Raw genomic sequence first — 27,370 nt, forward strand, 5'->3', positions numbered from 1 at the left:
CACACACACACACACACACACACACACACACACACACACACACACACACACACACACACACACACATACACACACATACACGCGCACGCATACACGCACACACATACACACACACACACACACACACCCTCCGTGTCAGCAGACATCTCAGAATGGAGGTTGGAGGAGCTGCAGTCTTGGGGTCCTGGAGATGGAGCCCAGGTGCTCATGCCGAGCACCTCATCCTGAGCTGCACCCCCAGCCCCAGGGAAGCTGTAATCAACAGACCTTGTGCCCACATAAAACGATAGGCAGAATGGCCTGTTGATAAGATTTCAGTCTCAAAAGAGGTGCCTATCTCTGGGAAGCAGCTCTGTGCCTGGGCTATGTGGGAGTTTGGAGGGAGCGGGTAATGATGTAATTATGTTATCTCAAAAACAAAAGATAGAAAAAAGATTAATTTAAACGTAAAGTAAATGTGATCCAGTATTTTGCAATTAAACTATTTGTAATTACTAGTAGCTAGTATTACTTCATTTAAAGTAATTTAAAACAACTGTCCCCACCGACTTTATTTGTATTTATATTTGAAGCTCTCTATGAGCAAGTATAGGCCTCAGGCTTTTTTATCCAAGAAGTGAGTTTATTTCTAGCTTTCAGACTTATGAAGTCGGTCTAATGTGGGCAGTACAGTGTTACATACACAGATTTCTGTTTTTCCCCTTGATTATTTTAAGATGAGATATGTAAATATTCTGTGTTAATGAAAACAGTACTGTAGAACAAGACCTCAGCAGGAACACTATGGTAGTGAAGCCACACTTAGTGTGGCCGAGAGCCAGTCTCTTGCTGGTCATTCCTGACTTCCCTCACCAAATGGCTGTTTTTCCTCCCTACAAGGCAGTTCAGGTAATCTGAGAAATGACAGGCTGAGATGGGAAAATGACTTTGGGGGTAGAGTGTTTGGGGAGGAAGAGGCGTGGCCCCAGGGAATTAAGTAAGCATAAACATGGTGACCTACAAACCCTAGAAGTGGGTTCATCCGGTGTAACCAACCCTGGACTCTGGAAACGGTGCCTGGAAGGTCAGGGAGGGTTCATGACTAGCTCAGCTACATAGTTCAGATGCTGTCCTGGGCTACATGGGACCCTGTGTCCAAGGAAGAAGAGAAGGAAGAAGAAACTTGGTTTGCTTGTGCCTTTATTTATCGCCCTATTCATTTCTTGGTGTTGTGGATCAGACCCAGGGTCTCAGGTGAGCCAGGCAAACACACCGGACTATAAACCTGACCGGGCATCTTGGTTAGTAACATAGAACTAGCCACCGTTCTTACATAACATAATCCACATATAGATGTGGATTGGGCATAGCAGTCTGTAAGAGCCAACAAGCAACATGAAGGAAATACAAAGATTTAAAATTTCCTGCTGAAGTAGAAATGATTGGTCACCCAAAGGTAAAATGGCCAGTTGGTTTGGAGATGGAGACCTTACCCAGTACCAGGCCTCACAGCAGGCCTTGACTCCTGCACATGACCACCCATGGGGCAGCTTTGCAGCCGACTTCGCTCTGCTCGGAGCTTCTCACGTATCTGCACAGATGACTTTTGACCATCACCCAGTACCACCCGCTTCTCGAGTGTTCCTTTTTGCATTCATACCTAACCCAGAGTACTTGTGATGAAAATTGAATTTATAGTTAAATCCCTTGATTTTGTTTTTTGAGGTGGATCTAACTGCAGCCTAGGCCTCAAATTTATGATCTTCTTGACCCGCCTTCCTAAGTGTGGGGTGATGGGTCCGGGCTAACTGTGCTCCATGGCTTTAACGGTGCTACTTTCCCTCTCCTCTCTTTTTCCTCCGAAATAGGAGAGCGCGCGCGCGCCTGTGTGTGTGTGTGTGTGTGTGTGTGTGTGTGTGTGTGTGTGCGTAATAACTTGTGACAGTCGTTTTCCCCCTACCTTGTGGGACCTAGGGTTTAAACTCAGGTTTTAGGTTTGGCAGCGGTATTCTTACTGAGCCGTCCTGCCATCCTTTTCAGTTTTTAAACAGGATTTAAAATTTTTTGTTTATTTAATATATGTCTAAGTGTATGTGTGTCACATGCAGGCAGGAACCTGCAGAAGTCCAAAGAGGGCATTGGATCCCCCAGAACTGGAGTGGGTGCTGGGAAGTGAACTCAGCCAGTGTTCTTAACCATTGACCACCTCTCCAGCCTTGATAGGATTTTGTAGCCCTGACTGTCCTTGAACTTTGGACCCTTCTCTCCATGTCCCAAGTGTTGGGGTTACCAGCTGGTGCTAGAGACACTGCTGGGGCGGGGGGGGGGGGGTGAGGGGGCTATTAAAGGTCTTGACTATTGCAAACCGGGCAAGGTGTCCAAGCCTTGCATTAGCAGTCAGCCCTACATCAGAGGAAGCAGGTAGAAACCCAAGTTCTCTTGATCTGATCCGAGGGCACACATTAACAATTCTTCCTGTACATTCAGGAGTCGTTTGAATTCTGACAGTTACTGTTGGATGTAAAATCTGAACCCATGGAAGAAACAGGTACAAACTGCTGTTACCAGGCGCACTGGCCACTGACTGGAGAGAGCAGGAGCACACTGTTGGAGATGCAGGGGAGTTTAGCTGGACCCTGCTCCTGAGGAAATGAGTCATTAAATAGTAGGACTGGAAGATAGAAGTGTCCATGGTAAACGTTTTCTTCAGTGTCATTTGTAGATGTTTTGGAAACTTTGTGAAAAGAGATTAAATTATTTACATCCAAGGACCAAATGAAATGCCTGTTTTATTTCTTCTCTTGGTGAGTGCTAAGGTTTTATTTTTGTCTTTTCCACTGATTTCTAAATCCTTCTGGTCACTATTGCTCCAACAGTTTTGTGACTCATGGAAGGAGTATTTGTGTGAAAGATTAAGATGCTAATTCTTCAAAAATGGCATCTAGACTGCCATATATAGGCAGGAGTGTGAGTGAGATGGACTAAATTCTGCAGCAGTAGCCAGAGTGTTCCTAAGGAATACTTTTGAAAAAGTATGTAAGGTTAACCAGTGGATAAAACTCAACTTTGGTTTTAATGAAAGGCGGTTGTTTTACTTCAGTTTGAAGTCTAAATGAGCACTTTGCCAAACCATAAGCTGTTGCATTAAGTTAAATCTGAAACTTAATGCTTAACCCTAAATAGGGCATGCGTAATAGACCCGTGTCCCCTTAGTCCGGGGGCCATCATGGAAGATTGGGCAGAAAGACTGTAAGAGCGGGGAGGAGTGCTGGGAACATTGTGGCCCTGGCGTGACTGTGCAAGCATTAACTCAGCCTGTGGTGACCTGCACAAAGGCAAGTCAGTCCACATTCCAGCATGACCAGGAGGAAGGGCTCAGGAGGCCTTGCCCCTCGCCAAGGAACCATTGGCAGTTGGTGGCTGCTGGAAGAAGGGAGTCTTTTTTTCATTGGTGTGGCCCCTGAGAGGTTGTCTGTGTGCTTGTGAGCGGCTCCAAGACTGTATATACGGTGCCATTTGAACAGCACTAATTGGACTCAGTGAGTTACTTTTCTTTCTTTTTAAATGTGTAGGGGTGTTTTACTTGCATGTATGTCTGTGTGCCATGTGCACACCTGATGCCTTTGGAGGGTGTCAGATCCCCCAGAACTGGTGTGACAGACAGTTGTGAGCTGCCATGTGGATGCTGGAAACCCAACCCAGGTCCTCTGGAAGAGCAGCCAGTGCTCTAAACCCCTGAGCCATCTTACCAGCCCTTCAGTTAGCTATGAAGGAAGGTTTGCTAGAGTGTCCAGAGGTAGTGGGGAGTGGATATGGCCAGGCTGCCTTGTGTTATTGTATATATGTATGAATTGAGAGTGGCCTGTCCCAGGCTCTCTGGGTACGTGTGGCATTCTAGGGATTTTAATGTGATAAGCAGGGGTGAGTTGTGACAGTGGTCACTGTTTTACTTTGAGACTAAATGTTGCCAAAATCATTCATTCAACAGATGTGAAATGTTGTGTTTTTTGTAACAAAGTCTCAGCAGGGGATGCTATGTGGATGTCTGTCTGTCCCTTGCTGAACCTGCAGGCAGGACACAGGAAGCTGGCAACAGGGAAGCATTCCTACCCTCAGCTCATACTCAGCCCTTCCTGCATGCCAGCTACTGTTTAAATCATGAGACGGTTCTAAACATATGTTGTGTTTCCTATAGTTAAAATGGAAAGGGGAAGATAGACCAGTTACCAGTTGACTGAAGGGAGATGGCCTCTTGCATGGCTTTTCCACTGGAGCTCCTGTAACTGCTGTCTGGAGCTGGGCCCTGGGTGGACTCACGGAGGGGCTGAGCATCTCTGGGGAAGGGGAAGAATCCACGCAGAGCACAATGGCCCGCTTGGTGGTCTTGAGCCAGGTTTTGGGAAGTCCAAGCTAGTAAGTAAGTGAACCATTTAGGTCCTTTTAGGTTCTGAAGAGAGAGGGTATATGATCTGAATTTGTTCATTCAACAAACAAGAAATCAGAGAGTATTTGGAGCTTCGAGGATGGTTGGAATGTAGCTGGTGAGTGGTGAGAGGGGCTGGGTGAAGGGAGAGAAAGATGGAGGTGTGTGGGCACCTGCTCAGACCTGAAACAACACTAACAGTGGTAGAGAGAGTGGGAACAAACAGAAGACACTCTCCGGATACCTTAGTGGGAGGGGCTTCTGAGCCTTGTTCTGAAAATTTTTAGAATTCCATTAAAAACATAGCTCCTGGGCTGGAGACATGCATGGCTAAGTGGTTAAGAGCACTGGTTGCTCTTCCAGAGGCAGAACTATTTGTTCAAGAACACCTGCTGTAGGCATTCCATGTGGAACTTTCTTCTTTAATTGTGAGTGTTCATCTCCATTCCGTAGACACTGAGAGGAAGTATCACTACAGAGTTTGCCCAGGATTAGAAAGCTAATAAATATTGAGTCAAAGTAGACCAAGTTGTAAGCTCCAGGCAGGGCTCAGGACACACATCGTGCAGGACTCTGAAGCACTGGGAATCCACCCCAAGTCTTCAGGTACGTGGTCCCAGGTGTTGTCTCCACACTGCCATTGTGGTCTAGGAAGGAGTTTGGGGCACACCAGCATGTTCTAGTGGCTTGATGCAAGGATTTTCTTGAGAGTTTGTTGGGGTGGGGAGTGTCCTGACAATTTACTAAAGCAGGTTCCATCAGTCTATGTATGGTTGTTTTAGAATCCGGTGTCTAAGCTTGCACACAAAAAACAACACTATTTCAGAAGCTGAGGCGAAGGGTTTCTGTGTGCATGTGTGCACGCGTGAGACCCACTCTGACCACAGCAGAGCATAGCTGTTGGAGAGGGACTAGTGTTAACTTGTGCAAGGCTTTTAAGGGGACTTCTACAAGTTTCAGGAGGAGGAAGTTTGCTGTTGGTCAAGCCTGATGTTCTGAAGAGCAGGACTGGGTTTATCCCACTTCCCAACTTAGGCCCAGTAACTTCGCCTTAGGTTTTTCGTCTGTTGTGTAGTGGAGTCCGCTTTGTGAGGTTTTTAAATGAGTTCGTACTTGTTTGCAGAGAGTGCAGAACTCTGCCTGCTGTGTAGTGACAACAGTTTGTACTCACTTGAGAGTGGCCCGGATTTTAGGTTGCTTCTTTTAGGAGGTCATTGAGTCTGCTTTCTGAGAAACTCCTTGTGAGCCCTGTACTTTATGCACTCACTAGGGTGTGTGCTGGCCACTCAGTGTCCTCCATGATCGCTCTGTCTGGATCTGGCAGGGGAGGGGGAGGGGTTGGTCTAACTAGGTGGCAGTGAAGAGTTTCCTGATTGAGTACAGGCTGTAGACGATTTCCCTTAACCATTACTGAGGCAAGAGCATACAGGCAAGTGCATGAAGTTGAGTCATCTCTAGGGTTACAGTGCATCTTACTTGTTTAAGATACTGTTCTAGTAGATAAATTATCAATCAAACAGTATTGGCAAATCCTACATAAAATTGTATTTTCCTAAGGATAAATCTGAATTTTGAGTTATTTTTAAATTAACCTTGATTTTTCTTATTCTGATTCCAGTTTTTCACCCTCTTTACGTCTCATTTAAACTGTTGGCCTCTTCTTACCCTCCAAGGGTTGCTGTTTGTTTTTGTTTTCCCTTCAATCTTTTTCGCCTTGCCCAAAAGGCTTTGGTGTCTGGATCCAGCATGGTAGTCTAGTTTTGAAAAAACACCCCCATCTCTTAATTCCCAAAGGCCTGGCCTGAGGATGTGAATTGAGATGATGGAGACCTTGTCTCAAAAAAACAAGAACGAAAACAAAAAAAGAAAAGAAAAATGTTAAGTTACCAAATTTCTCCTCGGGACCATGTCTGATGAAGCCTAGATTTATATTATTTTACTAAATTTTGACTACAGTTAAAGATCTTCCCTTTCAGCTTTCTGTTGATTGATTGATTGATTGATTGCTGACTGACTAATGCTCTGGGACATCATTGCCTAGCATGTACTGAGCACCTGACTGTGGAGCTGTAGCCCAGACCACCTTCCTTTTCCAGCTCACTCTCCTTAATTCTGCTGTTAAAGGTTAAATTGGCATGCAGAGTTGTTTGGGGCACCTTCCTGATCTCTTGCTTGTTCTCTCTCAGAAGGAAAACCTCTTACTGTTGCCTGTGTCCACATAACTTCCTCCCTCCCTCCCTCCCTCCCTCCTTCCCTCCTTCCTTCCTTTCTTTTTTTGTTTTGTTTATTGAGACAGGATTTCTTTGTGTAACATTCTGTTTATACACGATATACAGGAAATGTTAAAGACACAGATGAATAGGTAGTTTGCAGTTACTTTTTTTTTTTTTTTTTTTGAGACAGGCCTTGGCTGTCCTGGAACTGGTTTTATAGCCCAGGCTGACCATGAACTCAGAGACCCGCCTGCCCCTGCCGCCCAGGTGCTGGGATTGAAGGCTGCGCCACTGCTGCCCAGCTTCACAGTTGCATTTTGATACTGAGTGCTTATAAGGTTGTTAGCGTAATCTTTGAGTAAGTGCATTATTTAATTTTAATTACCATGAAGAGAAGATACAGCGAGTGCCCTCTTGATTCTCACTTAGCCTGTTGCCTTCATTAGTCATGTCTGCTACTTAGGTTTTACTGTTTTTCTTCAGTTATTTAATGATGAGACTGTTACTAATGGAAAACTGTTCTGAACTAATGCCTTTTCCAGAACTAGAAATCAAACCCAAGATCTAACACATTCTAGGCAAGCTCTTACCCATTGATTTACATTGCTAACACTTTAAAACAGTTTTAAAGATGAGGTTGGATTAGTGCTGGCCTTGAGCTTTTGATTGTGTGAGCTTGCCTCAGTCTTCTGAATAATTTAGATTACAGGTGTGTGTGTGTGTGTGTGTGTGAGAGAGAGAGAGAGAGAGAGACAGAGACAGAGAGACAGAGACAGACGGGGGCACACACACACACAATGCCTGGCCCACTTGGATTTAGTTCTTGTGGGCCTACCATTCTTAGTGAAATAAATACTATTAAAGCTTGATAGATTTCTTATGATCAGGAACGCTGACAAAAGTTTAGGGCAGTAGATTTATAGCTCCAGGAAACAGAAGTGTTTGAGTTCCGGGTCTACCTTGAACATGCCTGGTGGTTCATCTGTATGTGGGGACAAGAACATTGCACGGTGGAAATCGGCAGTCATGGCCCCTTGCTTTCCCTTGTCCCAGATGGGCTAGGGAGAACATGGGGGAAGTCCCGATATCACTGATGGTTCTGACCATGATGGCTAAGGTGCAGAATGGTGTTGCTAAGCAACAGAGTCAGAGTATGGAAGTCTCCCGGGAGTGTCCAATTGTGGATCTCTGAAGCATCTAGTGGCCACTGCCAGTCTGTCGGTAACACAGTATCTTAGGACTTTGAACTTTATTCAGTTTTTCAAGACAGGGTTTCTCTGTGTAGCCCTGACTGTCCTAGAACTCACTCTGTAGACCAGGCTGCCCTCAACCAACAGAGATCCGCCTGCCAAGTGCTGGGGTTAAAGGCGTGCACCACCACTGTCTACCTTTGAACTTGTAAATGCCTTGTGCATTTTTTCAAAAATACCTTAGAGTTGAACCTTCTTCTCGGTTAAAGGTTTGAGAGTTCTGTCTAGTGGATGGTTCAGTGGTTCCATAGTTTTATTCTGGGCCTCTTTCCATTAGTTACTTTACAGACACACGCTCATGAAACTAGGAAAATCTTTTTACCTTCCAACAGGTGTCACATGTCCTAGCCCCTCCCACCCTCCCAACAGACAGACCTTCAGCCGCAGTCCTCTCATGCCAGCTGTCTCTGTTCTGCTTTACAACAAACTTTAATGTATTCGGACTGTCATACTCTGTATTCTGGATTGCTTGCTCTAAGTTAGTTGCATAAATAATGGATCTAAATGGAGCAGGCTGTGTCAGCTGAAGTGTGCTTCTAATCTGACCACTAAAGTTCTCATCTGTGTCTTGGGGTGCTGGCTTTATTCTTTAAGTTTGGTTTTCATGGAGGAGAATCAGGTATGTTGTCCTGCCTTATTTTCTCTGGACATATGCTGCAGTCTGTTTTAATGCATTGCTTTATATCTAATTGTGTGTGTTCTATTTAAATGAGCACTGCTCAGCTCCTTAAGGTACACCAGCTCAAAACCAACCATAGTCTGTTCTCTGTGTTACAGGACCTCTTCCTGATGGATGGGAGCAAGCCATGACTCAGGATGGAGATGTTTACTACATAAACCATAAGAACAAGACCACGTCCTGGCTGGACCCAAGGCTTGACCCTCGTTTTGGTAAAGGTTTACCTCAGAACCTTTGCGGTCATTTTGATGATATTATGGGGGCTGGGGAATTTAAGAAAACCCACCTCAGTGAAACTGCATTGCCTTGTGGTGAGCAGTGGCTGCACACCCAGCCTTTTCTTATGCTTTGTATTTTGTTTAAACTTGAGAAATCTAGGTCCAAAGCAGCAGCATTCTAGCCTGGGTTGGTGGTGAATGCTGTGGAAGGGCCATCGTCTCTGCTGCTTAACTCACAACGGTGATCTTCTTGGAACAGGCCACACTGCTCAGGCTTCTCCACAACCTGCAGCCCTCGTTTCCCCTGAGATGCTCCTGCCAGTGCTTGGCTGAACCATCAGGGCTGAAGGGGGGGACAAGCCCCAAGCACCAGATCAAGTCTAAGGAAAGCATTTCACAACTGTTTGGGAGTTTTTTGACCTAGTTTTATGTTAAGGTCCTTTCCTTCACTTTTATTTAGGATATGAAAGGCAAAACAGAGCCCTCCTCCCAAATGTGCGCCTTTTTGTAAGGGTCTTCATGCCCGTTTACTGGTTTTTTGTTCATATTTCTTTCCTGGTAGTATTTTGTCTGTTGGCTTTCTGAATCTCTTTCCAGAGCATGGAAAATGAATCTAAAGAGGAACAGATAATGTGGTTTGAGCATTCATCTTGGCCCCATGCTGCTTAATGGAAACAATGTGTGGATCAGTGCAGTCAGACACATGGGCGGAGCCTTTGAAGCTTCCCAGGGGCTGACCTGGCCACACCACAGGCCTTACTGGAAAGGAGAATTAACTCTGTGAACACCATCAAAACACAACCCTGGGGCTGGGTAAAAACATCGAGCCTCCAATACAGCCTCCCCCCATCTGTTTACTAGGAAACAGACAACAATAAAAAGCAGTGTTGGGGTGTGCCTCCAATGTCGGCTTTATGGACTGGTTGCCCCACCCCTCACCCCCAAGGAAAGTCAGAGCTGGGGTTGCAGCCTAGACGGTTATTTTGACAGCCAGTTTGGCTCAAATACCAGCTGTTCAAGCTTTCAAACCTGTTGTGGTGTTAAGAAAGTAATGTACCTCTTAGCAGTTTGCATCTTCAGGTTCTTTTTAATGTTTAATAGTTCTTGTTGTGGTTGAAAACCCTTAAATGCTGCATGAATATTCACTGGATGATAACAGCTACGTTTCCATAATCGGATTTGATGATTCAGTTCACCTGCCCTTGGGAGTTTGGAAGAATCAGGTTGTGCCGCTGCCTCCAACTTTTAACACACAGAGTGTGTGTGTGTGTGTGTGTGTGTGTGTGTGTGTGTGTGTGTGTGTGTGTGTGTGTGTGTTGGTTGAAAGAAAAGAAATCGAAAAGCATTAGTAGTGAAGGAAAGAAACTTGGCTGTTAGGTTAGTTTAGTTTATCTGGTGATGGTACCTACAGCTGAGTCTTTTAAGGAAGAGCGGGTATTTGAGGTGAGGGAAAAAGACATCCCCCACCCCCAGCACACATGCGTGTGCACACTCGATAGAGATAGCAACAAAAGTCTCCTGCCTCCCTCCCTCCCTTCCTTTCGCTTCCCTCTTTGGGCCCCGCTGTGTGTGTGTATTCCAGACAGGCTTGACTACATGCCAGAGCTTTTTATTTTGTGGCCCGACTTTTAATCTGTTCCAGACCTTTGCAGTCAGAGCTGGAGTGTAACTGAGGGTGGGGAGAAAAACCAAGTGGGCTTCTCTGTGTCAGAGCAGAGCAGAGAGAAGCAGGCTGTCAGCTCTGGGCTTGACTCTTGCCGCCTTCAAACCCAAAGTTCGCCATAGTGGGTTATGTTTTATCTCTGCCAAAGACATACAAACTGCCCCTCTTGTTTCTGACCCTGGGGCCATGCAAACGCAAGCACATGCTGTCAGTTACTGCTTCCATGCCTGTGGAGTTTACTTGCTTCTCTGTGTTCTTAAATACAGTTGAGTCTTAGAGTCTTAGCTAAGGAAAAATGTGCCCGAGTCTTCTAGAATGGAGGATGAACTGTAACTTACCACCTGCTCCAGCATCAACTCTCAAGTTTATATTCTTTATTAGGTTCTTTTTATAGAATAACCCACTTGGTGGTGTTATTGTTTCTGGTTTTTTGAGGCAGGTTTCTCTGTGTATTCCTGGCTTTCCTGAAACTCTCCATGTAGACCAGGCTGGCCTCGAACTCAGAGATTCACCTGCCTCTGCCTTCTGAGTGCTGAGATCAAAGGTGTGCACCACCGCTGCCCGGCCCCACTTTCCTTTTTACATCTCTATTTTTATGTGTGGTTAGCATACACTTGTGGAAGATGCTGGTTGGTAAACAGCCCTCTGCTTTTAGCTGCATTAAAGAATGTGGTAGTGTTATGTAGTATTTATGCTGGCTTGAAATTATTCATATTTTGGCTACAGGGATAGATGGCTCAGTGAGTAAAGTGTAACTATGAGGAGACTGTGTTTGTTTGTTTGTTTGTTTGTGTTGTTTCCAGACAGGTCTGGCTGTGTAACCCGGGCTGGCCTGGAAATAAGGGATCTCTGGTTTTGCCTCCTGAATGGTGGGATTAAAGGTATGCACCTCCACACCCAGCTTTTTATTTATCATTTCTTTTAACTTTATGTCCGTTTTTAAAAAAAAAAAACACACACAAATTGATTCTTTTTTTAATTATTATTACTTTATTTCACATGTATGAGTGTTTTTTCCTACGTATATCTGTGCACTATATGAGCTACCAAACATACAGAGAAAAAAATATTTGTAGTCTGGGTTCTTGTGTATGGTTACTTCTCAACAATCTGGGTTTCAGAGGCCAGGGAAGGCTGGCTTTCGTCTACTGTTGCAGCTGGGACTTTGTTTGAAGAGGAGCCAGGGTCTGTTAACCTTTCACCTAGAGACAAGCACCAGCTCCAGAGACTGTCCTGGCAAATGCCTGGTGAGGCCAGAGCGGGCTGCTCTGGCGGTAGCAGAGTCGGCCCGCTGCCCGAAGGTGGTGTGTTCCTGGTCGGCTTGCTTTCTGTGTTAGAACCTGCCTGAGGCCACCATGACTGACTGCCAGCCCTGCCGTGTCCCCCAGCAGTTCTTCAGCTTAAGCTTTTCTCTTTTCTTTCTGGTTTTGGGGACAGGGTTTCTCTGTGTAGCCCTGGCAGTCTTGGAACTTGCTTTGTAGACCTGCCTGTCTCTGCCTCCCCAGTGTCAGGACTAAGGTGTGCCCACCACTTCCTGGCCAACTTGAGCATTTCTTGACATGAGTTTTTGATGCATAAGATTATTAGATAAATATCCAAAATAGTTCAGGACCACTGAGATCAGCGCCCTGGTAAAGGTGCTGCCTGCCCCCACCCCCAGGATCCATGTTGTAGGAAGAGAGGACTGACTCCTTTAAGGTGACAATACCCCCAATAAATGTTTTAAAACTAAAAACAGTTTAATACTTGTGCTTGGCATTTTTATTCACCCAGGATGAGTCGCTATGTTAGTAAGTTAAATTAATATGTAGAATTTCTACATGACGAATACTTAAGTGAACTATCTAATTCATCAGAGTTAATTTTTAGACACTTGAGCCCACACTAGCTTAGAAGAACTCACTGTGTAGTAATAAATGTTTGGCCTTTATGCTGACTGTCTTCTTGCCCTGCTCTCTCAAGTGCCAGGATTTGTAAACATGAGCTACTCTGCTAAACTGGCAGTTTTTAAAATCCAAAAGCTTAAGATCACCTGAGGCATGGTGAGTAACAGTTTACTTGTGATTTGAAACTAGAACTATCACATCTGTACACATGTTTGCAACTTGGTAAGTTCCAGGTTCTACTTGGATTAACTTTAAAATATGCTAAAGATGAGGTAGTTGTTGCTGATGGACCGGATGAAAAGGAAACGATTTAACAGTCTGGGGCCTAGACTGGATGGCCCCTGGCTTTTGTTCCACTGGTTGTCATTTTCGTCTGTCCTCCTGCCCCAGCGCACCCCAGAATCTCTGCCCTGCTTCAGTCTGTCCCTGCATCTTGCCGACAGCATATCACTAATTTGGGACAGGACTAACTGTTCACAGTGAAGGAGCAAACCAGCCAAGGGACAGTGAAGGAAAGGGAACCACAGTGTAGGGTGCACTTCACTTACAGACCATTGGTTACCTGGGGACAGGCCTCATGGCAGAATTTCATGTAAGTTAAAACCGTTTAGTCGGGAGTCTACAGTGTGAACTGAAGTGTGGTCCTTCCCTCTGAGAGTGTCATCATCTCCATGTACAGGAGAACCAGGCAGTTGGGGACAGAGAAAGCTGAGAAACAATTAGAACACACACACCCTCCATCTCGCCTCATTTAGCAGTCCATGTTCTTCCCAGAGTACAAAATGAGCTGCTGAGAAAGTTTTCTTTTGACTTATTTCATTTTTTAAATATAAGGCCTTATTCTCATGACAATCCCCCTGCCTCAGTCTCCTGAGTACTAGTATTATAGGATGCACTACAATACCTGACTCTGTTGACTTTATTTTCTTTTCTGTTCCATCCAAACTGTTTTGTGGGGTCGGAGGGGAAGAAAGCGTGTGTGTGTGTGTGTGTGTGTGTGTGTGTGTGTGTGTGTGTGTGTGTGTGTACACAAAGTGTCCTACTCAGGTTGGTCAGGGAACAACTTTAGAATTCAGTTCTTTCCTTCCACCATGTGGACCTCCAGGGTTGACCTCAGGTCATCTGGCTCCCCTCTTCTCTAAAAGTTACCTTAAGTCTGAAAATTCAAGACATTTTCTAGGAAACTCAGGGAGGCCTATGGCTGACCCTGGTTCCTTTTTATCAACAGCCATGGGGTGGTTTGGTTTGCTGTCAGAGCAGATTTAAGTACAACTCAGGACAGTCCTCAGGGAAGAAGTCTCAAGAGCGTCTTTGCCTGTCTCACACTGCCCCCTCCCTCTCCCTAGAAACAAAGCTTGTTCTCTTTCCTGCTTGTGGGCATGAGATAGCCAATCAGTCCTCTATTCTGGACAGGGAAGATGGGACAATGTATTCTCTTCTGGAACTGCTTCGAGCTGGCATTGTGAGGGCCCCCAGAAAGGTTCAAAGGCTGGTCAAAGGCTGGGCAATGGGGCAGTTGTCAGAAGCATGTGGTTATCTGACCCAGCTGTAGAGGCAGGGAACAATTACATTGGGCTGGGCTGGTCCTCATCACATAGACAAGAGTCTCTGCTGACGTCCGTAGCAGGGAAAGCGCTGCAGGTTGTGTCCACACTGCTCCTTTGGTGTTCCTGCCAGCCTGCTGAGATACAGACTAGAGGCGGGAGTTAAAATTTATGAATTTATTTGGAACCTCTTGGCCCATGGTCTTAGTAATTAGGAAAGGAAGACCAGGAGGGAGAGAAATACCATCCTCAGGAAGAGACAGGTGAGGAAAAATTAAAAGTTTTAGATAAATTAATATCATCAATCAGTACTGAAATCCATATCATGGAAAGCATGTAATGAATAACCAAGGAAAATTTAAAATCCTTTTAAAATCCTGAGCTTGTGACCCCAAGAGTATCAGAATTGTATTAATGTTAAGATCTGAAATTTTGGGCTGGAGAGATGGCTCAGAGGTTAAGAGCACTGGTTGCTCTTTCAGAGGTCCTGAGTTCAATTCCCAGCAACCACATGGTGGCTCACAACCACCTGTAATGAGATCTGATGCCCTCTTCTGGCCTGCAGACAGACATGCAGACAGAACACTGTATACATAATAAATAAATAAGTATTTTGTTAAAAAAAGATCTGAAATTTTAAAATCTTAATAGAATGACATCACCTGCATGTGGTTCTGCTGATGCCCCAGAGAGGAGCATGTCCTCTCCAGGCCCCGCCCACACAAGAGGCCTCGGAGGAACAAACAGCAGGCAGGGACTGGACCTCTGCCCTGCCCAGATGGCTGGAGCCTGAGAGAGACAGCTGGGGAACGCCAGGCCAAGGCCGGAGGACTTTTCCTCAGCCCACAAAACAAAGGTGAAACAATGGGCTGCCACAGACAGCCTGAGCACTGAGTGCCCTGCCTCGCTGCCCTTAGTAAAGATGGCGGTGAAGTCATAGGACCAGCCTGTTTTGACCTTAGCCAAGATGGCGGCTAGACCATGTGGTTGCCCTTATATAAAATGGTACCACCTGACCATGTGTTCATGTGGGTTTTTTTCCCTCCAAAATAAACTGAGCAGATAAGGAACAGATAAATTGAAGCATTTAAAAGTCAGAAAGAAATACAGATGGTGATATCAAGGATACATTTCCATTCGCGCATAGGAAATAGACTGAGAAAGGAAGGTGGGGAAGTAGCAGTGAGCCGGGCAGGAGAGAGGGACCAGGCCATTGGCAGCGGGGGGTGGGTGGGGCACCATAGGGACATTTCCCACCGTGGGGTAGAAGGCCCAGCAGACTGGCCTCCCAGGGGGTCATGGAGGACCACTGAGCGGTGCAGGCCAGCCGGTAGACGACCATCGGAACACAGGCTGGGGCCGTGGGATTGAGAGGGATAAGCTGTCTCCGTATGCCGTCGCACAGGGACAGGAGCCGAGGTTAGAGCCCAAAAGACGCGTGGTACCAGCGAGTGGAGCGAGAGGAATCCTCACTTGTGGGAAAGTGGCAGAAGGGAAGGAGGAATCTTACTGATCAGTAGAGTGAAGAGACCCTGGCAATGCTCCAGCCTGAAAAATGGAGGGTGGTACAGGATCCTGGGGCTCCTCAGACTGCCGCAGGGCAGGAGAAAGCAGTGGGATTGCCTGGCGATGTTCGCCACCCATGTTATGAATTACTGCGTGGGAGACCCCTGAGGGTTTCCCGCGTGTGCAAGGAAACATGCTGGGCAGATGCATGCCATGTGGTAGTGGAGGTGGTCAGTCATTCACAACCCAGATGCTGCATCCACATGGAGAATTTATTATAATAGAGGAAGGAAGGAGAGAGAGGGGGGAGAGAAAGGGAGGGGAAGGGGGGACTTTTTCCTTAGAAGGAGGCTTTTACGGCAGGACAGTGACGAGGGGGTGGGATTTCAAGGGGCGGGTCAGCATGTTGACAGGTGGTACTGTTTGAGTCGGGGTTACTCTATAATGCAGACTGGCCTGTCACTGTGCAGCTCCAGCTTACCTTCGACTGGCGATCCTCCTGCCCAGTGCTGGGATTGCAGACAGGAAGCACTATTCCCAGACCAGTTTGTTCACCAATTATGTTTTATAAGAAATTTACTTAATCTTATCATCACTGTCAACAAAAACAATCTAGTGTGGAAGACTCGTCATTTTCTATTTTTTAATAGATGAAATGCTTATTAAGCTTGGGTTCTGTTTTGATACTTGTCATATTTCATAATGCCAGTACTTCTCAAATTAAAAGGGGTCATTTTCTAATACTGTTTGTTTATTTATTTAATTTGTTAGATTCATTTTATTTTTGCGGGTTTTGTCTGCATATATTTCAGGGCACTACTGTGTGCCTGGTAGCTGTGGAAGCCAGAAAGGGGCATTGGATCCCTTGGAGTTGAAACTGCAGGTGGTTGTGAGGCACGGTGTGGGGTTAGACTCACACTTGGTCCTCGGGAAGAGCATTGGTGCTCTTGTCTTTGTCCTGCATCTCCAGCCACTTGGACTCTTTTATTTAATTAATTAGAGTTAAACACATTTTTCTTGCCAGTGGGTATTTGCTCTTGGCCTCAGCTTTCAAAATAATTTTTTTTTCTTTGTTTGTTTGGTTTTTCGAGACAGGGTTTCTCTGTGTAGCTTTGCGCCTTTCCTGGATCTCGCTCTGTAGACCAGGCTGGCCTCGAACTCACAGAGATCTGCCTGCCTCTGCCTCCCGAGTGCTGGGATTAAAGGCGTGCGCTGCCACCACCACCCGGCTCAAAATAATTTTTAACATTATAATTTTCTATGTATGCATGCATGTCTCATGGCGCACATGTTGCTTCTCTCTACCATGTGGGTTTCAGAAATCAAACTCAGGTCATCAGACTGAGTGGTAAACGACTTGACCCTTGGAGTATTCTCGCCGTCTAAGGTCTGGCCTTTTGACTTGTTCACTATGTGCGGAGACTCTCAGACCAGTCCTCAACCCATATTTAGCTCCTGCTGTTGAGCTTGCCACAGTGGTGTTCATGAAATGTGAACATTCAGTGTTCTCTTGAATGCCGGTAACATGCCTCACCAAAGGAAGGATCCTCTAGCTTAACTCTGCCTTCCATCTTTATGCCTTTCAAACTTGTGGGAAAGATAAACATGAACATCTTTGGGAATCAGGAAAACCTGGAGACAGTGAATAGCATGGTCAAGTGGGAAAACAGGGAGCTATGTATGAAGGGGCCAGTGTTTACAGGACAGTCTCTGAAGAAAGAGGGGGTGTGGGTTTTACAAAGCTCCCTCGGAAACAAGACTCAGTGGGTTATTGAATCGGTGTATCCATCTGTTATAGCCTGGATTCATTAGTCTAAAGGCCGAGGGTAGGTGTGGGGAGGTGTGATATACCACAGTGCCTCTGTCTATTTGTCTGTGTTGGTGACAGATAATTTTGTTAAGGTTATTGGTGCTTGGCAAATCTTTACTCTCAAATATTGTTAGCTTCCTGTCCATTCCCCAGGAAAACACAACTTATTCCAACATAATTTAAATAATTTATTCTTTGTTTTTAAGGATTTTGTTAAAATGTCTTGTTTGTTTGTTTTGGTTTGTTTTGTTTTTCAAGACAGGGTTTCTTTGTGTAGTTTTGGAGCCTGTCCTGGAATTTGCTCTGTAGACCAGGCTGGCCTCGAACTCACAGAGATACACCTAAATGTTCATTTTTTAAAAAAATGTCCATTTTATGTTTATGTGTGTATGCCTGGCTGGCTGTAGGTGTGTGTGCAGGAGATACAAAGCATTAGGAGAGCCCTTAGAACTTGAGTTACAAAAGTTGTAAGTCACCAGAGTTGGTGCTGGGAATTGAACTCAGGTCCTCTGGAAGAGCAGTAAGTGCTCTTCACTGCTGAGCTATCTCTCCAGGCTCCCCATTTATTCTTAAAATATTTTATGTCTAATGTGGTTTTGTTGTGTGGAGATAAATAAGGCTTTGAGGAAGGTCAGGAAGTTGATTGTGCCCTGAGCTCATTTGCTCTGGAGACAACTAGTAAACAAGATATAACCAAGAGGATATCCCCAGGAGGTGTGCTAAACACATCACCACTGGATGGAAGATAAAAGGACATAAAACAATGGAAAGTAGTGTCGGAATCTGCCAAGCCAAAGGGCTAGGTGCCCCTGGATTCCACAGACTAAGAGTGTTAAGAACAGGGAAGGCACTACTGCTGACTGGTCCAGACTTGCCCTAATACAGGGACTTAAGGATTAACTAGCTGCAGGTTAAGGCTCTAAGAAATCACAAAATTCCTAGAATCAGTACCATGGGGCCTGGAGAGATGGCCAAGGTTAAGAGCACTTGTTGCTTTTGCAGGGGTCCAGGTTTGGTTTCTAGCATCTGCAAGGTGATTCCCAATTATAGGCAGTTCTAGTTCCAGGGGAGTGTTAACAACCTCGTCTGACCTCTAAGGGCACCAGGCACACACATGGTGCAGAGACATGAGCACACACACACACACACACAAAATAAAAATAAAGCTTTTAAAAAATGGCATACCCTGTTCTTATACCAACAATACAATTAAATTAAAACCCAGAAATTAGAAGCTAGCTTTTAAAACATAGCCTGCTTTATTAGCTCTTTAAACATGAAGGTTGTCCTTGTGTATGGCTGGGTTTGTACCGTGTGACAGCACCAGATAGGAAGGTAATCAACAGGATTACCTTATCTAGGATATCCAGAAATAGAAACAACAAAGAACCAGTGTAGGTGGTAAAAATTAAGTGAAAATTATGAACTCATGGAGAGAAATTAAGGGAAGTTTAAAAGCTGAAAGAACTCATGTCTACCTTACATCACAAGCAAACGATTTTCTATTCCTACCACATACGCTGTGCCTGGAATCCTAGCATTTGGGATGCTGGGGCAAGAGGGTTGGGAATTTGAGGCCAGCTTGGGCTACATGGTGATGAGGTCAAATAACCAACGGTAAAGGAAGATTATCATGTAGAAAAACACATGAGCATGGTTCATGTACAAGTACTGGGACCGGAGCCGCAGTTCGTGTTGGGTGGTAGTGTGCTTCTGCAGCATCCTCGAGGTCCTAGGATTGCTCTTCACAACAAGGGGGAAAAGGAGAACAGGAAATTGTGCAGACTGTAGAATAGGCTTAGAAGACACCCTGGGATGGGCATATTATCTCTCACCCCCAAATGAGGGAAATGGAGAATTTTGCACGAGTTTGTGGGAGAAGGGTCTCCTTGCCTGTTAGCGCTGAGGATGTGGCTGGAATCTGGTACGGGGTCAGAGTGAGTCTGGAATACTCTTGCGTGACTAAAAGCCAGCAAAAGCGCTGCTCAGGTGCCCTGCCACCATAGTTCAAGGACAGGACTCAAAGGCTCCCACCAGCTTTCAAAATGGTACTGTGAGCATCGTCAGGATACCCATTGGGTATGACACACATGCTTGCTGGAGAAGACGCTCTGGAGCCAGCTCACCTGAACAGTGTATTCAGGGTGTGAGTCAGACATTTGCTCCTAACCTGCACAAACTAAACTTCAAGTGATTAAGATACATGGCAAAGTTAGAACTTCAGATTAGCACCTGTGAAGGATGATAAATTGCTACCATTTGGAACTTCTAAGGAAAAAGTGAATCTAAAGAATCGTTTTGTTAAAACACATTTAGGATTTGTGTCCTGTGGACAGTGTTCAGATTCTGTTTTAAACAAACAAATTAATCATGTTTTTTTTTGTTTGTTTGTTTGTGGTTTTTTGGTGTTTCTGTGTTTGAGAGATGGATTCTGAACTATTAGTCTGAGTTCCACATTTTCGAGGGCTGGTGAGACGAATCAGTAAAGCCTGAAGGGCCTGCAGTCTTTTGCAGGCCATGATGTCTTGTATCGAATCTGTAACCCTAGCACTCTACTGTAAGATTGGAGGTGGAGACGGGTTGATCACCCTGAAGCTTATGAGCCGTCTAATTAGGAGTACACAGCAAGGGGGACTGTGCTGGAGGGTTTTATGTCAGCTTGACATAAGCTAAAGTCAGTTGAGAGAATGCTTCATAAGGTTGGGCTGTAGGCAATCCTGTAGAGCATTTTCTTATTTAGTGATTGATGGGGGAGAGCCCAGTTTGTTGTGGGTGGTGCCATCCATAGGCTGGTGGTCCTGGGTTCTATCAGTGAGCAGGCTGAGCAGGCCATGGGGAGCAAGTCAGAAAGCAGCTCTTCTCTCTGGCCTCTAGCTTCTGCCTGTTGGTTTCTGTCCTGGTTCCTGTCCTGACTTCCTTTGATGATGAATTGTGATGTGGAAGAGTCACACTTGCCTCAAAAATAAGGCAGAAGGAAAGAGCTGACTTGAGAGCTGAGTGTACACACACAGGGTCATGGAGTTTGTCTGGAGGTGCAACGAGATGAGCTGTCAGTGGGTAACGGGGGGTGACACGTGGGGTCACTGTAGTTCTGTTTCTCTGCATGCTTATGGGAATTATTTTAAAGATCTAAAGTATAAACTTGGAAGCCTAGAAATATGCTTCTAAATAGTTCATGACTCGTAGAAATCACTGTAGAAGGTATCTGTGACAACCAGAGGTGAATGAGTCTGTTCCAAAATGCAGGTATGCAGCAAGTGGGATGTGAAGGTAAGTTTACTAACTTGAACCCTATGAGGGAGTAAATTTATGTAAACTAAGTAAATGTGACTGAAAAGATTGAGAAGGGACAGGGATACAGAAAATCTGGGTTGGGTAGAAGTATAGGAACAAGAGAAGGACATAGAAATAAAATTGATAAACCATTGTGTGGTCTGACAAAATGGGTCAGGTCTTCCCGAAATCTGGCTCTGTAAGAGAATGATCGGATTTTCTTTCTTCCAATGTTCTTGGTTCTGTACCAATAACTGCTGACGTCTTAGAAGACTTAGGTAGTTGAAAGGGAAGATAGGGTTCCTATTTCATGTCTATCCTAATAGCTAGAATTTCTGCCTTGGTGGATAATTATTCAACTGTTTTTCACGCCTGTTTGTTGTTTCTGGTCTGCTCCTGTGATGATATATCACTTTTCTTGTGTCTTTGACTAGTACCTGAAGGGAGGATTTTTTCTGGCTCGGAGTGTGGGAGAGCAGTTCACGACAGTGGAGAAGCTGTGGCAGAACGAGGCTGCTTCTCTCCTGCAGGCTTCTCTCTCCCCCTTTTATTCAGTCTGGGCACCCAGCTTGGGAGTTAATGCCATCCATGTTCAGCATGGTTCCTCTCCTGTTAGCTGAGCCTGTCTGGAAGCATCCTCCCAGACAGCCCCAGAGGCATGTCTTCTAGGTCATTCTAAGACCCATCAATCTGACAGGGCTAGAACTCTGAGACTTTCACAGACAGCCTAGTGTTAATGTCATTCAGCTAGACCCACAGCCTAGGAAGATTCATAACTGGACAGTAAGAAGGCCTAGTTTGCTCAAAAAAGAGGGTGGGATTTACAGGAGCTTGCCTTGGAGGCTAGTTGCTAAAGAGCAGTTTAATTTTGCTTTCTTTTTAATGTCCTTGTAAAGCATCAGGTATGCTGCCCTGTTGTTGGGAAGTTTTAGATTCTTGAAGGGATGCTATAAGATTGATAGCTAAAGCAAGAGGCTTGGCTGGAAAAGGCGCCATTGAGCCTGGTGAGTGGAGTCTGACCCTGGGACTCACATGGTGCAAGAGAGAGCAGACATTATGTGGGTCCAGTGACAAAAGAATTGACTTTCCCGGTGATGTGCCCAGGTTATGGTCATGTTTAATGAGACCTACCCTCTTGCAGGAGCACACCGGGGTCACTTTTGTGCGTTTGCTTTGTGGGGATACATTAGTAGTCAAGGTTGGTTATTTTGTTGCTTGTGTTCTCCTCAAATTTATATCCTTTGTAGAAAGTCTCTTTCCAACTTTGTTGTTAATGGTTGTGCATGCATGTGTGCACGCATGCACACAGATTCTGTGTGGAGGTGAGAGGACAACTTTTTAGCATCAGTTCCCTTCCCACCTTACTTTTGAGACAGTCTTCTCACTGCGTACCCTAGATCACCCAACAATGACCTGCCTCTGCCTCCTATCTCACAACAGAAGTGCTGGGCTTACACATGTGTACCATTCCATCCTGCTTTATATGTGGCACATACCTTTCTCTGCCAGGCGCCTTGCTGGCCCCTCTGGCTGTATTTGTACAGCTTGCCCACTTGGGTGGCATATTCCTGTTCTCTGGTGCTGTCCCAGTTCCATTTGCCTGGGGGCTTCTGTAGCGGTTGTGGTGGCAGCAGTGAGGCACAGCCGTCACCTGTGGTGGCACCTGAGGAGTCCGGCTGGCCGTCTGTGCTCTTCAGACCTACTTTCTTCTTTGCTAGTTTTTTCAGGACACATCTTTGTTTCGTTTCAGCCATGAACCAGAGAATCACTCAGAGTGCTCCAGTGAAGCAGCCGCCACCCTTGGCTCCCCAGAGCCCACAGGGAGGCGTCCTGGGTGGGGGCAACTCCAACCAGCAGCAGCAGATGCAGCTGCAGCAGCTGCAGATGGAGAAGGAGAGACTGCGGTTGAAGCAGCAAGAATTACTGCGGCAGGTGAGGCCACAGGTTAGAGTCCAGCCTTCCTCTTTCGGTCTTTGCATTCCCACAGAAGTCTGTGCTTTGGATCTCAGCTTTGGTTAGGGAAATGGTTGGTGGCTTTATGAAAGTCGGGTCTGTCTGGCCTCTCCTTGTCCTCTTCCTTGACTGGCCTTGGGTAACATATACTATAACTCATGGTCATGCATCATGAAGGGCTGTGTTAGCCAGAGTGATGGCACACGCCTCTTACCCAGCACTTGGAAGGCCAGTGCAAAAAGGTCAGGAGTTCCAAGAGCAGCCTCAGCTACATAGTAATTTGAAGGCCAGTCCGAGCTTCATGAGAACCTGTCTCGAAGCAAACAAAAAAATAATGAATGAAAAGTACCTGTTTGGGCCATCGTCACTGCAGGTAAGCAAAAATCAAAGGAAGCCAAGACACAGGTGCCATGTTCTGAGAGCTTCACGGGCGGAGGGGTCCTGGGCCATCCCCAGAGAAAACATCTGCCTTACATGAGTTATTTGTAGAGAATGCCAGCGTGACATTTTCTTTAATGACAAATGTTTCAGTATTGCTAAAACAAAGAATTTCGTTTAAGACAGAATACAATTATCCCCAAGTGCAGACCCCAGTGTGTCTTTGGTGCGTTGTTTTCATGTTGAGGGGCAGGAGGAGCTGCCAGGGAGGAGCTTGAGACCCTTCTCTTCAGAAAACGCTATTGGTCTTCAGGCTGAATAAGAAGAAATTATCTTAAAACACATTTGAGGCTGAGGTGTAGTCTGGTGAAAGACATTTGCCTAACATGTGTGAGTCCTTGGGTTCACAAAATCCCCAGACCCACCCAACAATTTTGTTTGTTTTGTTTATCTTATTTCTAGTATTTAAGCTATTGTTGATAGTGGGAAATTGGTCTTTGGTTAAGCAGTAGATCTTTTACATCTGTGTGTGAACTCTTTGAGTAGATGGCAACAGTACAGAAGTCAAGAGTGTGCAAAAGGAGAATGCTCAGAAACAAAATCTCCTTTACCCGGATTCCCTAGTTTTCTTTTGGTTGTAAAATAACCAAGTTTGGGGTTGGGGATTTAGCTCAGTGGCAGAGCGCTTGCCTAGCAAGCACAAGGCCCTGGGTTCAGTCCTCAGCTCTGGGAAAGAAAGAAAAAAAAAAAAAAAAAGACAAGCTTATCGTTTATACTCAACACCCCCCCTCCCAAGATGTTTACAAACACAAAATAGTTTTTGTTCTTCCCAAGTTGCCTTTCCCAAATCATAGCTACTGTGCATATTTAAAATCAGTTTTACACCACACTCTGCTCCTAGAATGTTGACCTTAAGATATATTAAGTTGAGCCAGACTCCTAGTTAAAGTGTTGGTGCTCGTTCATAGTGTGTCCCCATGATCCAGGTGTGGTTGGCAAAGTTTATGCCAGCGGATGAGGGGAGAATGGTCTTGAAAACCCGTCTCTAAAAGACCACAGAGGAAGCATCCTAATGCAAGGGACCCCCCTCTCACTTACTCCTCACTGCAAGAAAGGATGGGTACTTTCCAGTTCCATAAAAGGCTGAGAACAAGTGGATAGCAAGGATTTCAGCGTGCAGCTGTTAGAAGAAATAAAAAGAAGTAAAAAATAAAGCCTAGTTTGTTGTCTTTATTCTGTTGTGAATAAATTGGTCAAATTAAATGCAAGTCTCAGTGTCACATGCATGTGGGCTACCAAAAATCAAGAAGCTTTCATAATAAGAAACTCACTTAATTTATAATGTCAATGTCTTCTTGTTTTTACATTTGTTTTTAAAGTCAAGAAATAAGCCGCTGTCACCCTGTTGCATCAATTAGCCTGGTTTTCTTGGTGGACCAATTTCTGCTGCTTGTATGATTCTTCTAAAGACTTTCTAACTATTCTCGGGTGGTGGGTCCTGAACAGATGACCCCTTTAGAGGTGACCTCTGCTCCTTTGCTCTGCTACCTCCTGTTTGTTGCCTCTTGTTGAAGGGACAGATCTCCTCTGTTCTGATGCGAATGGACTGTTTTGTTTAGCAATCCAAATTGTGAGTACATCCTAAGGCCTCTGGCTTCTTGTGAACTTCTTCCATCCACAGCTGTGTCTTATCACTGAAACATTGAGAGTTATTTCTTCCCACTTCATCTAACACAGAAGCAAAGAGCCTACCTGACTGTTACTAAATGTTGCCTTTGTCTTGGCGCCAAGTCTTGCTGTCTGTCCTCCGTGCTGCTAGACTGTGAGGGGCAGTCTGTTCTGTGGTGACTTTGCTGGCTCCTCTCCTTCTTAGCCTGCTGTTTCTTGGGTAGCTTGGGAATTCTGTTCTATGGTAAGATATCTGGATACAATTTATAAGTCAGCCTACACAGCCAAACCATGTGGCTTAAAGTAATTTTTATCCGTCTTATTTTTTACTCTTAGGCAATACGGAATATCAATCCCAGCACAGCAAATGCTCCAAAATGTCAGGTAGGCTCTTATATGATGTTTTAGCATTGGGGAAAAAGATAACTAAATTAGGAAAGAGAGACACCGTGTTCCTGGCCCTGTCCTCACTGGAGATGAGCCAGAGTGGATATGTTTGAGTCATCTTTCTCCCAGGACACTGAGCATTGCTTTTCCAAGGGACTGAGGACTGTCTGTCTGCCTGTGCTGATCCTCCCAGGGTGTGTGTGTGGCTCTGGAGACTCCCAGGACTTCCTAGTTCACACACAGGATGTCTCAGTAGTCATTCTGCCAGCCTCCAAATGTGTATGATTTTTGTTTGAGCAGCTTAAAATAAATTTTTGTTCATCTCAATTTTTTTCCTAATATTTTAAAAGAATCAGTAAATTGAGCTATAGCAAAAAAAAGTAGTTAGTTTATATACTTGTAGGCTGTTTTTGGAAATCACAATGAATAAAGGTTTTTCTCAGTTTTTCTCTTGTGAAGGAGGACATTGTAAATGTCAAAGCTCCAGGGGAATCGAGCTCTGCCAGTCCATGGTGAGCTCCAGGGCACACTGCTCATGGAAGCACCCGGCTGCTCTCCTGCCTGACAGACTCCTGTCTGAGCCATGGGAATAGTTGGGTTCTAGAAACCGAAGCAGATTCTATATGTTTCTGCTGTATGACACTCAAAGTAGCTGGGAGCTGGAGGGCCCGTGTGCCTCTCTGAGGTGAGCAGAAGCAGCCATGAAGCGTGCTCCCCCTCTTCTCCCTCACCCCACGCCTCCTGCCTCAGCCCCCAGTGCTGGGATGGCTGCCATTCCTGCAGCCACGTATCTCAGGGTCTTGGGGCCGCTCTTTGCTAAGCAGGGGGGTGTAGTGTTTGGATTGGCTCTAGAGGCAGGGACTAGCAGAATGATGCTCTGCCAGGGGAGTGCCTCGGTGCTAAGTCAGATGCCATCCTCAGAGAACAATTGCCTTTGTAAGAAAATAAACTCTTAACTTTTCTTTTTTCCATTTTTTGAGTCAGGCTGGCCTTGAACTCACAGATCTGCCTGCCTCTGCTTCCAAGTGCTGGGATTAAAGCTGTGTACCACCAGACCCGAACTCTGTTTTCTTTATCTCATAAATGCCTTCATTTAAACAAAACTCACGAAGGGAGTGGTAGTCAGCTGGAACAGAGCAGGCACTCTCTGGAGAGGGACACCATGCGGCATCTGGATCTTACAAACTGGAGCCCTCTTCTGTGTTTCTCTGAAACAGTGTCTTCTGTTAGTGATTCTCGAGAGCTAGTGCTGACTCCTAAGATTGACATTCGGGTCATAAGTCCTATAAGTCAGAGTAGATGCTGAAAGTCTTGTTCTTGCTCCTATCTTAAACCCAAATCTGATAAAGAAATGCTTTCAGATCTTCATTTCATACTTGAATAGAAAATACTTGGCTGTAGAAAAGTTGCCAGGAATTCAGAGATATTAAACACCTTCCTTTTTAAAAATTTGTTTACTTCCATGTGCATTGGTGTTTTTCCTGCATGTATGTCTGTATAAGAGAGTCAGATCCTGGAGTTACAGATGTTGTGAGCTGCCATGTGGGTGCTGGGATTTGAACCCAGGTCCTCTGGAAGAGCAGTCAGTGCTCTTACTGCTGAGCCATCTCTCCAGCACCACCACCACCCTTTTTTTTTTTTTTTTTTAAAGAAAGGATTTTACCCTATGTGTAAGCTAGGATGGCCTTGAATTCTCATGTACTCCTGCATTAACTTCCTGGGGCCAGATGGCAGATGTGTGCCATGGCACCTGGCTAAAATCATAAGGAGTTAAAATTGGAACTGATACTTTAAATTTGTGTAATCTAGATCAAAAATACTTGAGAGATAATTTTTGAAAATGCCACTACACATACTAAAGATTTAAGCTGCATGTTTTTATTTATGGGCATGGTCGTACAGACTGTGATCCCTGTCCTCGGGAGGTGAAGACAGGAGGATCAGGACTTTAGGGCCTACCTTGGCTACAGAGTGAGCTTGAGACCAGCCTGTACTTACACAGGACCCTTTCTGAAAACAAAAAAAATGGTTTGCTGCATGTTTTAGTTGTCAGCATACTGGTGGTTGTGAAGCTGTCTATCAGTATATTCAGTTGTGGTGGTGGAGTCTGGAATTTTCTTCATGACCTTAAGACATCATACAGAGAAGAGAAAAGTGACTTTTCTCAATTATCATAAGGGGCGTACTATTACTTCTGACAAAAGCCAGAACAGTAGAGGAAAGCACAATCTATGTATTTATCTATGTGTTTTACATGACCCAAGAGCCTTCAGAAACGATCCAGGGGAAACAGTTTTGATACTGCAGTTCAGTGAGCAGTAGAAAGAGGGTAAGACCCAGTGTTGATAAACCTCTGGGGAAAGTCAGCAGATAGTACCACTTCTGGGGTGAGGTCTCAGCGCCCTTTCCTTGAAGAGTAAGGGGAAAGTGATGTTTCTGGACTGTATGGTTTGCCTTGCAGGAGAGGACTCTGTTTGCCATCTGGCCTGCCTTTGGGGAGAGAGGGAGTGAGAACTATGGGCAGGAGAGGGACAGAAAGG

At 45.2% G+C, this 27,370-nt stretch overlaps 1 protein-coding gene across 8 annotated transcripts in view; it reads left to right on the forward strand.

The window, feature by feature from the left end:
* The window catches only part of Yap1 (Yes1 associated transcriptional regulator), an 84,138-nt gene that overhangs the window by 40,418 nt on the left and 16,350 nt on the right, over positions 1-27,370 (forward strand). The window contains exons 4-6 of one of the 8 annotated variants that reach the window (XM_028890943.2): positions 8,643-8,762; positions 22,195-22,388; positions 24,780-24,827. In XM_028890943.2, the coding sequence (XP_028746776.1) occupies positions 8,643-8,762; positions 22,195-22,388; positions 24,780-24,827 (362 nt within the window). The remainder of the gene's footprint in view (positions 1-8,642; positions 8,763-22,194; positions 22,389-24,779; positions 24,828-27,370) is intronic. The other 7 variants (XM_028890945.2, XM_028890944.2, XM_028890946.2 and 4 more) reach the window with 7 other exon arrangements.

This window comes from Peromyscus leucopus, chromosome 7 (genome assembly GCF_004664715.2).
Source record: "Peromyscus leucopus breed LL Stock chromosome 7, UCI_PerLeu_2.1, whole genome shotgun sequence".
Lineage (NCBI taxonomy): Eukaryota > Metazoa > Chordata > Mammalia > Rodentia > Cricetidae > Peromyscus > Peromyscus leucopus.